Raw genomic sequence first — 14,074 nt, forward strand, 5'->3', positions numbered from 1 at the left:
TGACTGAGCCAGCCAGCTGCCCCCAAGTATTTTCATTATTTTAAAAAGAATTCATGACCCCAGGGACCTCATTGCAAAGATTAAAGCCCATGGAAGTGGTGTGTGTGTGTGTGTGTGTGTGTGTGTGTGTGTGTGTGTGAGCATGTGTGCTCATGTGCCTGTGTATGCCTGTGGGTATATTTGGTGTGTGTAGACTTGGGTTTTTCTGGGTAATGGTGATTTCTAGCTAACAAATGTTTTCTACATCAACCAGACTACCTTGAACAAGAAACATGAAAGACTCAGAATCTCAGTAAGAGAACCGTGGCACCAGCTCATTAGTGTGGTTCAAATTCTCCCAGTAATCTTCCTACCTCCTTCTCCTCCAAGAGGATGTGGTGTGGGAGGTTGACCTGGACCTGTTCAGGAATTAAGAACTGGAACTTGTTTGTTCCGCTGGGTTGAGGTGACCACTTATCAGTGAACATGCAGTAATCCTTGATGTCCCAGATCTAGGCACAAAATGTGGGTTAGCGGCCCAGCACCACTTGACACCAACACCAACTTACCCTGTGAAGCCCTCCCAGACTTCTTCTCTTCACTCTGAGGTGTGAGCACTCACCCCTCTGAGATACCCAGACCCTCAGGGTCAGAAGGGGCTCTAGGGATCTTCTAGGCCAGACCCCTTAGCTGGCATGCAGAGAGGGTATGACAGGCTCCAGGACAAGCCACTCTGGCCTCACATCTCACCACAAAGCATGAAATCAGCTCCTGAGACAGGGGATCAGACAGCTGCACAGCTGGGGGTGAGGGAGTGGCAGGAAGGACCAATGGGGGGACAGAAGGGACCCACTGGGGGAGGCTTCAATGGAAGGCCCACTGGAGCCACGTCCTCACTCACTTCCTGGGTGCACCAGAGCAGAAGAGGACTTCTCCTGCCCACTGTTTTACAAACGAAACCAGTACCCAGAGGGAGGAGAGACTAGGCGAGTGCCACACATGGCAAAGAGGTGGCTGGAGTTTGCCCAGCCAGTCCTTCCTCACCTTGATGTATCCTGTGCAGTCCCCTGTGACAAGGATCCAGTCCTTCTCGTCCGTGGCCATGGCACCCACAACCACATCCTCCTGGCTCAGGCAGTCCACAGGGAACTTCCCCAGCAGGCCACCAGCCCCATGCGTGGACCAGGCATAGATGAGGCCATCGATGCAGCTGCTCAGCAGGGCGGCTATGTGGGGCTGCCGAGGCCTGGTCTGCAGGAAGATAATCTGTGCGAGACAGGCGGGCCCGCTCAGAGATGCTGGGACTCACCCCGGCCACAGTCATGAGGTGCTGAGGGGCCTGGGCAAGTCTCCGCCCCCACTCTGCCTCACCCCGTTTCCCAGATGCCCAGCCAGAATGGTGACTGTCTACCCCTGCTGCCTAGCTGGTAACGAGGAACACTTCGGTGCCCTGTGAGCTCCGTGTGCACCGGGCATTTGGGTCTTTTTTTTTTTTTCTGCTCTTTTATCCTCGGCAACTACAATGGTGCCTGACACATGGTACATGATCAGTGAATGTGTATTGAAGAAGACATTCAAGGCTCAGTTGGTCAAGCAGCCTCTCATGATATCGGTCACAGTCAAAGGTCAGGCTTTGAGTCATCTACTTGGGTCAGACTCAGAGGCTGAAAGGGATGGGCTCTCCGGGGCAACTGCTTCCAGGAACCCATCCTTTCAGTGAACTTACACAGGCACCCAGAAGCACAGGTACAGGGACGTTCAACGCATGTCTATTAAGAGAAGACTGGCTTAATTGTTTGTGATCCCTCCAAACTATGGGGCGCTATGCAATTATTCCAAAGAATCAGATGAGTTAACAAAAGAATAAGATTTCTCTAAATTACTGATATGAAAATATACCCATGCCATATAGTTAAATTTTTAAAAAGTAAATGGTAGGACATAGCTATGATTTGACACCACTGGTCTAAAAATAAGAAAGATAAAGGCTAACCCAGTCTGCCAATTCACTAGCAGTGCCTGTGGCTTCTACTACTGGGTGGGGTGGAGGGAGTAAGACACAAGGGGCCTTTATATTTTGCTTTACACACACTTCTCTTTTTCCTTTTTTTAACCAGCTAGCATGACGACTTTTAAAAGTTTTTTAAAGGCTTTTTTCTTTAAAGTAATCTCTACACCCAACATGGGACTCTAACTAACAACCCAAGATCAAGAGTTACATGCTCTACCTACTGATCCAGACAGGAGCCCCTAAGTCATTTTTTTAAAAGAGAAGAAAGCACATTCAGAACCTGGAGGAGAGACTGTCCAGCCGCTCTCACCTCTCCACAACTCCCCCATCCCCAGGCAGGACCCAGCTCTGCAGGGTGCTGCTCCCCGATTCCTAAATCCTTGGTGCCCTGGAGCTGGGGAAGGGGCCAGTCCCACCACACCCTCACACAACTGCGATGTGGATTTTCACTGGGCCCCTGGTAGGGACTTAGGGAACACCGTCTCTGAATTATTGTATCTTTGCAGATTGAAGCTACAAGGGGCCTGAGAGCCACTTCATCTAGTGGTGACAATACAGTGAAGGGCATCCAGGGTCAGAAAGGAGAGAGGTGCAAGAGGAAGGGAGAGTAACAGAGATGACCCAATCCCTACTCCCCTGTTGTACAAAATACCCTACCAGAGCACAGAAGAGCATTTTAACAGTAGGTTCTGGCAATGCTGCTTCTCCTACCTCCCAGTCCAGCCCATCAACCAGAAGGGGCCCTCCGACAATGCCCCATGCACACCCAAGGAGCTTCCCCCCTCAGAGTAGCCCTGAAGCCAGAATCCTGAGTGGTAACTTCACCTGCATGACGCCTCTCCAGGTCCTGGGGAGAGCCAGGCTGGCCCCCTAGGCTTGTGGGCCGTGCCTTTTCCAGCCCATCCCTACTGTTCACACCAGCTCACAGCCCAGACCCTGCCCGAGTGTGGCCCACCTTCTCCACCGATGCACTGGATTGCAGCAGTATCTTCTTCTGGAATTCCCCTCTTTGAGCATCTCTGAAGATTGACTGTTTGCCGTGGGGTATTCTTAACATCTTGGGGCTTCCAGAGTGGACAGGTTTCTGGAAAGAACAATGGGCCCGCCAGCTCATCATGGGAGGGTCACCCTACCCAGTGGGGAGACAGAGACCAGAGGCAGATGCCAAAAGTATGACCTGCCCAGCCCCCCTCTGTCAATCCACAGTCCTGTGAAAGGAACAGCTGGGTGTCGGAGGGATCCTGCAGTAAAGGCATTCCAGCGCTGGGGAGTCTCTATTTTAAACCAGCAGCTTCTGCTCTCAGGACAGAGACTTGAGTTTGCCTTTGGGGAAACCACCCCCCCCCCACTTTGTCCTGGAAGAGACCCCGGGCCAAAGGTGAGGACTAGGGCATGTACGGCCATTGCTCCAGAAGATGAGAACACAGTGATGCCGCCGGCTACCCCAGAGGTGGTCTGAACATCCTATAATAATGCGCAGTGTGCACATCTTACACCTGAACCCGTCTGAGCAGCCATGGGGGACCCAGTCTGCATTGCCTGTGCCCAACAAGTGTCATGTGTTTGCACAAGGTGGGGTTTCTCTTTCAAGCCTCAATTCCCAGGAACAGGAATCAGGCTTCAATTGCTGAAGCCATCTGCTGGGCTCCCCAAGCCCCACACAAGATATTGTCTTCACTGCGGGAAGTAGGAGGCCAAACCCCCCACTCCAGCTCCCTCCTCCCCTCAACATGAGACCATCAGTCAAGGCTGGAAGGGTTAATCCTGGGGCAGAGATGAGGGCTCAGGGGAGCAGGGAACCAGCCTGATCTCCAGGGAGGTGAGGAGATGAGCCCCAGTGGCTCATCTCTGCCAGGTTAAACTCACTGGAAGACTGAGAAAGTAACCCGGGGAACTAGCCTGGGCGTCTAGGTTCTCTGGGTTGTTTTCCCTCTGGGTCCACCCCCCTCCCCAAGTTTGTAGACTGTAGGAAGGGAGCCTGCCCAGACTGGAGGAAGCAGAGTGGTGGGGGCGGGGGGTGGAATCAGGTGAATCTAACCAGGGAGGGGAGCTGATGGACGTAAAGGTACTCTGGAAAAAGGGGCTCATATGAGAACACGAACACATGACAGGCCCCTTGGGGGCCAGGGAGTAAGGGCAGCCACCAGGGCTCAGCTCCCGCTCCCACCTGCGGGGGCAAGGGCCTCTCTGGCTGCTTGTCTCTGGGGCGCTTCATCACTGGGGGGGCCGACATGAGGTTCCGCTGAAGGTTGGTACTGGTTGTGGCCCTGGCTCTGGGGCCTGGGGGCCATGCTGGCGGCTTGTATGCCCACTGCTGGTGCTCCATGCAGGACTTGCTGGACCGGAGGCCCTCGGCCAGGAAATTGTCCACCTCTTGCACCTGTGCCGGGGAGACACCCACCCCGCTGACACTGCAGTGCCCCCAGAGGGACATGTAGGGCCTCCTTGGCCCGAGGCCAATACCCAAGGGCCCTCCAGGTGCCCCAGGCCTTACTCCATAGAAACTGAGTACCCTTAGAAACATCAAACCAGAGTTCATAACCCTGTCCCGGAGCCAACCAGGAATGCCCTGAGTTCCTGCAGGCGCGGCGCTGCTCCTGTGAGGGACTCAGTCTCCCTATCAGTGAAATGGACAGTGTTTTCCAAATATTTGTGAGGTTGGTTTTAATCTTAAGGGAAGTTCCAGAGTATAAAACAGATAAAAACTGCTCTAGGAGAAGCCACTGCAATAGCCTCTGAGAGTCTCTCCCCAACATGTGTGGGAAATGACTGGGTGAGGTGATCCCGAAGGCCCCTTTCAGCTTCCATCTGCAAAAATAGTGTTAATTCAGAGACGGGATGGGTCTCCACAGTCCATCCCACGAGCCCGGTGAGCCTGGACTGGGAACACATAACGGTGAGGAATGAGATGGGAAATGCCTTCCAGGGGGGAGTCATCCACTAGATAGAACAGGACCAGAGCCACAGGCTCTGCAGTCAGACCACCTGGGTCTGGACCGATCACTTCTGGGCTGTGCAACCTCAGGCAAGATGCTTAACCTCTCTGTGCCTCAGTTTCCTTGTCTGTCAAATGAGAAAAATTCTAGAAACTAGCACCCACCTACCTAGCTCCCAACCTCCTCCAAAAGAAGTCGTCACGTCCCCTGTCCTTTCCAGGGGTGCTTCCTACCCCACCCCCAGCCCCGGCCCTCCAGCTGATTCTAACCCACTGCCAAGAGAGAGGCAGGGGGATGGGGGGTGCTCCTGTCAACAATACCTTCCTGGGCAGCAGAGGCAAGGGGCTCAGAGAGGCGTTGAAATTGAGGATGGGCTTGAACAGGTTGACGTTCCAGAAGAGGATGTCCCCGTTGTAGGAAGAGGTCCCCAGGAACTGGTTCTGGTACTTGGCCATGCTCAGAACGTCCTCCTTGTGGAAGTTCTGCCAGCGGTAGCACGTGAGCACCGGCTTGGTCTTGTGGGGCCTGCGCACAGGGCCAGAGGCGGGAGGGCGGACAGCTCGGTCTTACTGCGCTTACTTACTTACGTGGGTGGGAAACACCGGGGCCTTGAGAGTCCGGGAGGCAACTCGGAAGAGGGCCCTCAGGTTGAAGCTCTGCCCCGCCCACCTCATTTACCAAGCACCTACTACGTACCTACTACCAACGCCCTGTCCTCAGGGCTTTACAGAAATGCAGCTGACAAACTACTCCCTTCGGACATCTGAGTGAGGATTAAAGAAGGGAGCCATGGCCCTGGAAAGGCCCTCTGGAAAGGAAGAGGCCTTGCACATTCTGTTCCCTCTGTCTGGAATGTTCCTCCCACCCCAAGCCCTTTGCGTCTTCACTGAGTAGATCCCACTCCATCCACAACAACCTCACGTGAGCCTTTCCTGACCGCCCCGAGACTAAATCAGAGTTCCATCCCCTCCCCACAGAAACCTCTACTTTTTTTCCTCACGGCACTCAACAGACTTTATCATTATACATGAAGTTCTTTGATTAGCATCTGCATCCCGCTAGGAGGGCGGAGACACCATCATTCTTGGTTATACCCATCGCAAGCTCGTAGCACAAATGGGTAGATAAGCAGAGGAAGCACTGGACATTACCCACCACGAATTTCTGGCTGGTCTTCCAACCACTAGTGGAGCTAGGAATGGGGGAACCCAGCCGAAGTAGAGAGAACAGTCAGCGGCCCTTGGCTGCTCACACACACCCTTGCTACTCACATGAAACAAGTGATTCTCTTACTCCACCCGGTCACGTAGAACGCTCTGTTCATGTGGACAATCCCACTAATCTGTGGAAGAGGAAAGTAAACAGAGCTCTAAGGCGCCTCGGAGAGAGTGGCCCTGGGCCAAGCAAGGAGACAAAGCTCTCCATGACAATAAGCATCCCCTAGAGGCAGTATGACCGTATATTTTTCAGAATGCTCTTACATCACATTAGCCCATTTGATAGACTTGGAGCAGGTAGAGGGGGTAGGGATCCACGTCCACTCAACAGAGGGATACTTGGGAGGGTCACATAACGGAGTGATAGGCTCTGGACCAGACCCCTGGCTACTCAGCCAAGGGCTCCCGCTGAGCTGGTTCTAGGACTTTCCTAAGAGTGAGTCATGGGCTCAGGTCCCCAAATGGGACTGCCGGCTTTGCTCTGTGCCACACCCACACACTGTCTCTAGAATGCCGGCAGATATTTCCGGAGCCGGAGTGAGCCTGGGGCTCACCAGCCCTCTTGCTAGAAGTGCCGTGCGGAGCTCTCGGACCCAGACTCGGGTAAGGCGTGCTCACAAACCCAACGAGAGTAGCTGGCACTTGCAGAGTGTTCATTAAGGACAGGCAGTCTTACCCAGCTTCACTTGGCAGGCCAGGACCCACAGGCTCAGGGAGGCATGAAGGTGGACCATCGATGGGCATAGCCTTAAAGGGGGGCTTAAACCCAGGGCACCCCAGGGTCAGGAGCACTGTGCTTCGTGGCTCCCGTAGCACCCCTGGCCCTGATTGACAGAGTGGACTGACCTCCAGATGGTCCGGGTTGGGGAAGACCAGCAGGCATTCACCAGTGGTGTAGTTCCACATCTTTATGGTTCCGTCACGCAAACCTGTGAGCAGGCAGCGCTCGGACTCGTCCAGGCACATGGTGGTCATCTCCATCTGCTCGTCGCCCGTCACGGAGAACTGCATGGTCCGCCGGCCTGTCGCCACCTCCCACACACTCACCAGGCTGCTCAGGCAGCCGCTCACCACCTGCGGGTGAGCACAGAGCTGGGGCTCCTGGATAGGACAGCGCCCCCTCTCCTGGGGGTGGCCCCGCCTGTCATGGCTGGGGCTGGCGCAGCCCCGCAGCTCCCCAAGAGGCCTGGCAAAGATGGGTATCCAGGGCCTTCCTCTGCTCAGAGGAGTGAGGCGATCCTCCCACCAAGCGGTGGGCCTCCCATCCCCACCTCAGGCTGCCGGCCCCCCCGCAAGGCTGCTTCCCATCCATGGGCCACATGCCACCAGCCGCTGTGCTGACTGCTCCTTGGATACAGCCTTGGACACATCAGGGGGGTCTGGGTCCTGCCTGAGGGCCCCTGGCACTCCTGCCAGCCCAAGCAATGCCTGGCTCCAGCCCACTCACCTGCTTAAAAATCTTGCTGTAGAGGACGGCACACAGGGGTGAGCTGTAGGTCGTGCTCTTCTCCCCTGCTTTCCCAGGCCTCTCGGTCTCCAAGTACCCTTTGAGGATCCCAATCTGTAGGTGAGGAGGGGGCAGGCAGCTGGGCTGTCATAAGGGCTCTGCCTCAGTGACTGGCCCCAGCGAGAACCTTCCAATAAATCGCAGCACCAAACGTCCTGACTGCACACAGACCTGAGCACAGCGAGGTCCCTTGGCTCCTCAGCCCGCTGGCTGATATCTCTCTCACATCTTCTCCTTGGGAGTCCAATGTCCTTCATAACTCCTGGGAAGCTTAAAGCCTCCATCGGCTGTCCCCTCCTCCAAGGAGCCTTCCCTGACCACCCCAGGCTAAGGATCCTTTCTCTGTGCTCCAAGGAGCTCCTGGCATGCATCTCCATGCCAACACTGAGCATTTTCTATTGACATTCTCTGTTCTCCTTCTACCTCCTCAGTTCGCTGAGGGATGGGGCTGGTCTAAGGAGTGCATTCCCGGCACCTGCCCAGCAGCGGGGGCTCACTCCCTCCTGCACTCACCGAATAGGTGCTACAGATGAGACTGTCTTCATTCTTGTGGAAGTAGATGCTGGTGATGGGACAGTTCCCCAGGGCAAAAAGCTTCCCGCAGAAGGACTGGAGGCATATGTATTCCAGCATGTCCCACACGCGGATGTTCTGGAGGGGGAGAGAGATGCTGCAGGGGGCCGTTGGGGAGGCAGTGGGTACCTGAGGCCTTGGGGCATGAGGAGGGCCCACAGCGCACGGCGCAAGCACTTCCCACACCACCTACTGCACAGACGCCAACGGTACCACCGAGATGCCATCTTATGCTCAGACGAGGAAACTGAGGCTCACCCCGCCCCCCATAACCCAGAGCCTTCCCCCAGGGCCTCCACCTTGCTGGAGCGGCTGCCCCTCAGTGGTGAGGATGAGGACTGAGCAAGACAGCACGAGCCCCTGCAGACTCCCAGAAACTCCCCCACCAGCCTCCCTCGGCTAAAGCCCAGGCACCACACACAGTGGCGACCCACACGGTCACCAAAAAAGCCCACCTGTCCCTACAGCAGCCTCCTCAAGTTCATCCCAAGGTGAGGCCCCCCAGAAGTCCCTCTGGATGCCCACTGCTTGTAGCCACCAGCAGTAAGCAGGAAAGAGCATGACTCCAATCCATACCTTGCCTCTGCCCGTCACCACCGTGAGGATTTGTGCCAGCCTGTCCCGGTCCCCCGACCCTCCAGCCTCAGATCCTTTAGCAGAGGCCGTGACACCCAAGTGTCAGGGCCACTGGGAGAATTCCAGATAATAGCCAGTGTGGGCTGCGTTAGGGAGATTGGTCTGGGTGACCCAAGGGTCCTGCCAACTCTCAATCTACTGATTCCCAGAAGACACAAACGTGTGCCCTGAAGGACACCTGGAGCCATTGGCTGCTTCCCCACATCAGCCAAACCGCCACCGCCAAGCAGCCCCACAGGTGGGGTGGGGCCCTGAATGCGATCCACGCAGAGATGCAAAGTGACAGGCCTGGAACCAGGGAGTCCCAGGTGCTGGAGAAGCTCCAGTCAGGCCCTGAGAGCCAGGGCAGCTGAGAAGAGGTCCCTAGGAGAGCTGAGGAGCAAGTTTGGATCCTGGGGGAAAGGGGAGGGCAAGGGAGTGGCTCACAAGTGTTGTACGCCCACTACATGCCAGCCGCCCCATGGCCGCTTTACCGCCCCCCTCTTCTAACCCTCTCAACAACCCATCCTGTGGATGAGGGGACTGAGGCTCAGAAAAGGGAAGGGCCTTGCCCAGGACCGCAGAGTAAGAAGCCAGGCTGGACTGCATGGGAACCCAGATCTGATGGACGGCTCAGAGTGGGGTGCGGGCCTCTACCCCTTGCCCCCTCATGGTGACTCCACCTGGGACAGCCCTGTCTGTGCCCTAGGCCAAGTGTGGAACCACAGGCAGGGAGGCCACACTGTCTCCCTCGGCCTCAGGCTGCCGCCAACTGCTGGTGCCCTGCTTGGCCAAGCTAGATGGTTTTCTCAGGGCCAGTGTGTCTGCGGGGGGAAAGGCACTGGTGTGAGCTGAAGAGCTGTGCTCCCCGAGGCCAGCACCTTGTCCTTGGAGACGCTGAGGAGGATGTTGCTGTTTTTGCTGTTCACGAGGATGTGCGTCACGGAAGTCTGATGTCCCCTCATCATCCACACAGGCTTTTTTAAGAAGAAGGGGTTCCACAGGCGGATGAGGGGGTCATAGCCACCAGTCACTGGGGTCGGAAGAATGGGTGTCAGCCACGGGGGGCCTACAAGGGGACCATCTCCTGAGACCAGGCCTTGACACCCCCCCCAGCAGGCACAGCAGATGGGGGGGCTGCGGTTCTCATCTGCCCCTTTGCCACCCCTTCCCCCGCCCCACTCCATCATGCCAAGCAGAGCGTGTCACCACCCAGGTGCCCACGGGCAGGGACCAGAGTGCCAGGAGAGGAGCCCGGATGGAGGCCAGACCCTGCAGTCCTCCCCCTCAGCTTTGATAATCTCCATGTCCCCAGCGGCCTTCACCCCAGTTCCACCAGGCCTGGGACTTCTGGGGGGACATGAAGATGACTTACCCATTAAGTTCTTCTCTGGGCAGTAATCAAAGCAAAGAATCCCTTTTCTCAAGCTCAGCACCGAAAACCTACAACAGCAAAGGGGGAAGGTGGCAGGGTGGGAGCGACCGCCACAGGCGGCCAGGGAGAAGCCATCACTCTCCACCCAAGGAGAGGGGCAGCCCCAGCAAACCTGTCTGGGGCTCACCCTGCAGCCAAGTCGGGGCCAAGCCCCACAGGCAGGGCAGCTGCCATAGGTCTCAGCCCCAAACCAGCAGCTCATGGAGGAGGCACCCCATCCACCAAAGCAGGAACAATTCCTTACAGCCTGGATCCAGTTAACTTAACCTGACCCTCGCTTCAACCATACTGAGACAGGCGTCCCCCGACTCGTGACACAGATATTTAAAAAGAAGGGGATTCCAAGGGCCAGGGGAAGGGGAGCTCCCAGGTGCTGTGCCCTGCCTGCTCTGTGCTGCTGCCTGGGCTGGGGACTCTCCTGTGCATCACCGAGACGCCCCACATAACCCTAGAGAGTATCATCAGCCCAGTGCCACAGGGAGGACGTAGAAAGCAGAAACTAAGGAGTTGGCCCAAGGCCACAAGGCTGGCAGGGTGGGGGCGTCAGGATTCAGACCCAGGGTGGGCGTGGCAAGAAGAGGCAGGAGGCTCAGTGACTAGTGCTCCAGGAAAGGAACAGACGCAGCCGGGTGGATGGGGCCCAGGTCGGCCAGGGTGACCCAGGCAGGGGTCTCAGGAAGGTCAGGCCCGAGAGTACCGGAACCTCCGTGCCTTGGCCTGTGCTGTTCTCTCTTTATCCATACATCCTGCCTTGCCAGCTCCTTCTACTCAAACTCCCCCTTCCCAACTCTACTCAGAGGCCCCCATTGCCAAGTACCCCAGCCCTCTAATGCAGCATGTCCTCCACCGAATCTATATTCTCCCTTCCACTGCCAGAAGGATTCCTCAAAAAACTGAAACTTCAAGAAGAGCATATCGAACACGTGTATTTCATTTATTGTCAAACCAGATATATCTCCCTCCGTGCATATATGCACAGAGAAATCTTCTGGAAGGATAGTCACCAAAATGTCACTAGAAATTATTTCAGGCTGATTCACTCATGCAACAAAGATTTACTGGCATCTATACCTTCCGGGATTAGCAGGGGCATATCTAAGACGCACCACCCCCCTCCCCCGCCTTCATGGAGTTTTCCTTCCAGAGGGAAACAGCAGGAGCAAGTAAATGAACAGAGGGACAAAGGAGAGGGACATTTGCACACTGTGACAGGTCCCGCAGGGAAATACACAGGTGGCTTTGACAGGGTAGCTGAAGGAGACCCGTCTGCAGAAGGCTGCTGTGCAGAGAAGGGACCAGAAGTTCAGAGGGGACACAGGGAAGAAGGCCATGGCAGCAGTTCAGATGGCTTCGACTCAGCGGTGGGAGCAGAAGTGAGAGAAGAGGGGAAGGCAGGGGAAACACTGTGGGTCAGTCCACACACCCAGCACAGGCTCCTTCCAGCTCCACCCAGGGTCCTCCGCCCAGATGCACTGCTGGCGGCAAGGCCCTGAAGAATCCTGCTCAGGCTGGCTGCCAGGGAGCCAAGCTCTCAGGCCCACAGTGCCTCGAAGGCTGAGGCTGACTCTGGAGGCAGAGTTTGGGGGTGACAACGCCAGACCCCACCTGTGGAGGCCATGCCCTAAGAGGTCTTTGCAGGGAACTGAAGACCAAGCAGGCAATGGTGCCACCTGCTAGCGAGCCGGTAGACTGCATGAAGACAGCCCGAAGGGTCTGGGCGCTCTCATGTGTGTAAATACAGTCTCCAACCTGCCCCCAAAGTCCATCTCAAATCCCTCCACCTCATCTCCACTGGCCGATTTCGGGCCTGAATTATTACAATGGTGTCATCTCTGGAGGCCCCATCTCCACAGCTGCCCATACCGCTTGCCACAGAGCAGCCAGAAGAATGCTCCCACACATCAGACCACACCGTTCCTGTGCTCAAAACCTGAACACTTTGTTTATATCTCTTACCAGATAACTGTAAAAAGATATGTTAGAGACGATCGGAGGGAGATTAACTCGGACTAGGTACTAGTGATATTAAAGTGTTATAGTATCTTCTGTGTGTTTAAAATTTTCGGTGACAAAAATGTTTTAAAAAATAAAAACAAAGAAGAAACAAGGGCATACCAGGCAGAAAGGAGTGATTCAAAGGCCCTGGGGCAGAAACATGCCTGAACCACAAGGGGGCCACAAGGGGGCTGGAGTAGGAAGGCAGCAGGGACAGACCACGGAAACGCTCATGGCCAGGATGAGGTGACCCTGTGATGTCCACCTGCCACTGAGACCCAATAAGCAAATAAAAGAAGCTGAATAAAACACGTATCACAGACACGAGGTAATACTACCACCAAAGCAGAGAGATGAGCCTCTGTTACAAATTGGCTCCAAGCAAAATCCCACCATAGCACCTCACTCAAGGCCCAGAAGTCACAACTGAAGCTTCCCCACAGCATCCGGCCTTCTCCGGGGCCCCTCCTCCACCCAGCAGCTGGTTCCAGGGCTGGGGTGGGGATGTGCACAGGGGGCTCTGGCTGAGAAGACACTGGAGGTACAGTGAGGCCTGAGGCATGTCCCCTGCTCAAACGTCTCAGGTTTCCAATCTGTAAAATGAGGAGCTGGACCAAATTAGCCCTACCATCCTGGGATCAAATTTCCCTCTGGAAAACAAGCAGGACAGGAAGGGACAGGCAGAGATGGGGCCTAAGGGACCCTCAGCCTTCCCGCTGTGCTTCACGCAGCTGCTCCCCCAACGCAGGCCTCCAGTCTCCTGCTGCTCCCCCAAGAAGATGTGAGGGCGGTGCAGCTCATGGTTCAACCTGCCCAGGAACAAAATGTCACAGACCTGAAGGGTCTGCGGGATAAAGACCTGCGGCAGGAGGAAAACAGCAGAGGCAAGAGGGAAAAAAGTCCCTCAGGAGCAAATACCTACTGTGAAATGCACAGTGAAAGATACACATGAGGGGCGCCTGGGGGGCTCAGCTTGTTGAGCGTCAAGACTCGATTTCGGCTCAGGTCATGATCTCGGGGTCTTGAGATCAAGCCCCGCGTCTGGCGTGGAGGCTGCTTAAGAGTCTCCCACTCCTCTGCTCCTCCCCACCCTCTCTCTCTGAAAAAATTAAATAAGTAAAAATTAAAAAATAATTTTTAAAAAGGTACAGAAAAAGCAATAGAAGTAAGACATTTGAGAACAGAGTGAGACAGTGGGGATTGGGCGAGGGAAGGATTGAGGCTTTATTTATAATGTTTTACTTTTTTACAGGGTCAACCTATGTATGTAGACTTACTAGTGTGAGTAATCACTGATCAGGAAGGAAGGGAGAGGGGAAGCAAGAAATCTAAAATCCACTCTGAGCTAGTGGAACCTGGAATAAAGGAGAGAGATTAGAACCATCTCCAAAGACTAAGTGCTGCCAATTAACGACCACACAGCACGAAGAGCAGTCAGCCCTGGGATGAAGGAGAGAAGCCCCACGGCCACCGCCTTCTACAGACAAGGACCCTGAGTGAGAGGCACAGAGGTAAAGCAGCTCACATTCATTCCTCCATTCAGTAAAAACATTTCTGACTGCTCACACTATGTGCCAGCTTCTGTGCCGAGTTTTACATATAAATTGATGGATAAAAGAAGCTTGTTGTATGATTAAACCCACACTCCATAAAAGTTCTTATAACCCAGTGAGATCCACCGGATGCCCCTGTCCTGGGGACGGGCCCACTCTTAGGAGGGAGGGCCACGGGCAGCTGAGGTGAAGCCAGACCTTCCCACACACTGTCACATCCTCCCCCATCTGGCCACCCCCACTCCAGCCTGGG

General features: G+C 55.3%; 1 protein-coding gene across 1 annotated transcript in view; it reads right to left on the reverse strand.

The window, feature by feature from the left end:
* EFCAB8 (EF-hand calcium binding domain 8) overlaps positions 1-14,074 on the reverse strand; it is a gene marked incomplete at both ends in the record, with an annotated part of 50,252 nt that overhangs the window by 15,244 nt on the left and 20,934 nt on the right. Inside the window, 11 exons of the mRNA XM_080813597.1 lie at positions 354-491; positions 1,024-1,245; positions 2,946-3,074; positions 4,158-4,370; positions 5,247-5,451; positions 6,198-6,268; positions 6,990-7,217; positions 7,591-7,704; positions 8,164-8,301; positions 9,720-9,871; positions 10,214-10,281. Of these exons, the coding sequence (XP_080669723.1) occupies positions 354-491; positions 1,024-1,245; positions 2,946-3,074; positions 4,158-4,370; positions 5,247-5,451; positions 6,198-6,268; positions 6,990-7,217; positions 7,591-7,704; positions 8,164-8,301; positions 9,720-9,871; positions 10,214-10,281 (1,678 nt within the window). The remainder of the gene's footprint in view (positions 1-353; positions 492-1,023; positions 1,246-2,945; positions 3,075-4,157; positions 4,371-5,246; positions 5,452-6,197; positions 6,269-6,989; positions 7,218-7,590; positions 7,705-8,163; positions 8,302-9,719; positions 9,872-10,213; positions 10,282-14,074) is intronic.

The sequence above is a fragment of the Martes martes genome (genome assembly GCF_963455335.1).
Source record: "Martes martes genome assembly, chromosome: 9".
Taxonomy (NCBI): domain Eukaryota; kingdom Metazoa; phylum Chordata; class Mammalia; order Carnivora; family Mustelidae; genus Martes; species Martes martes.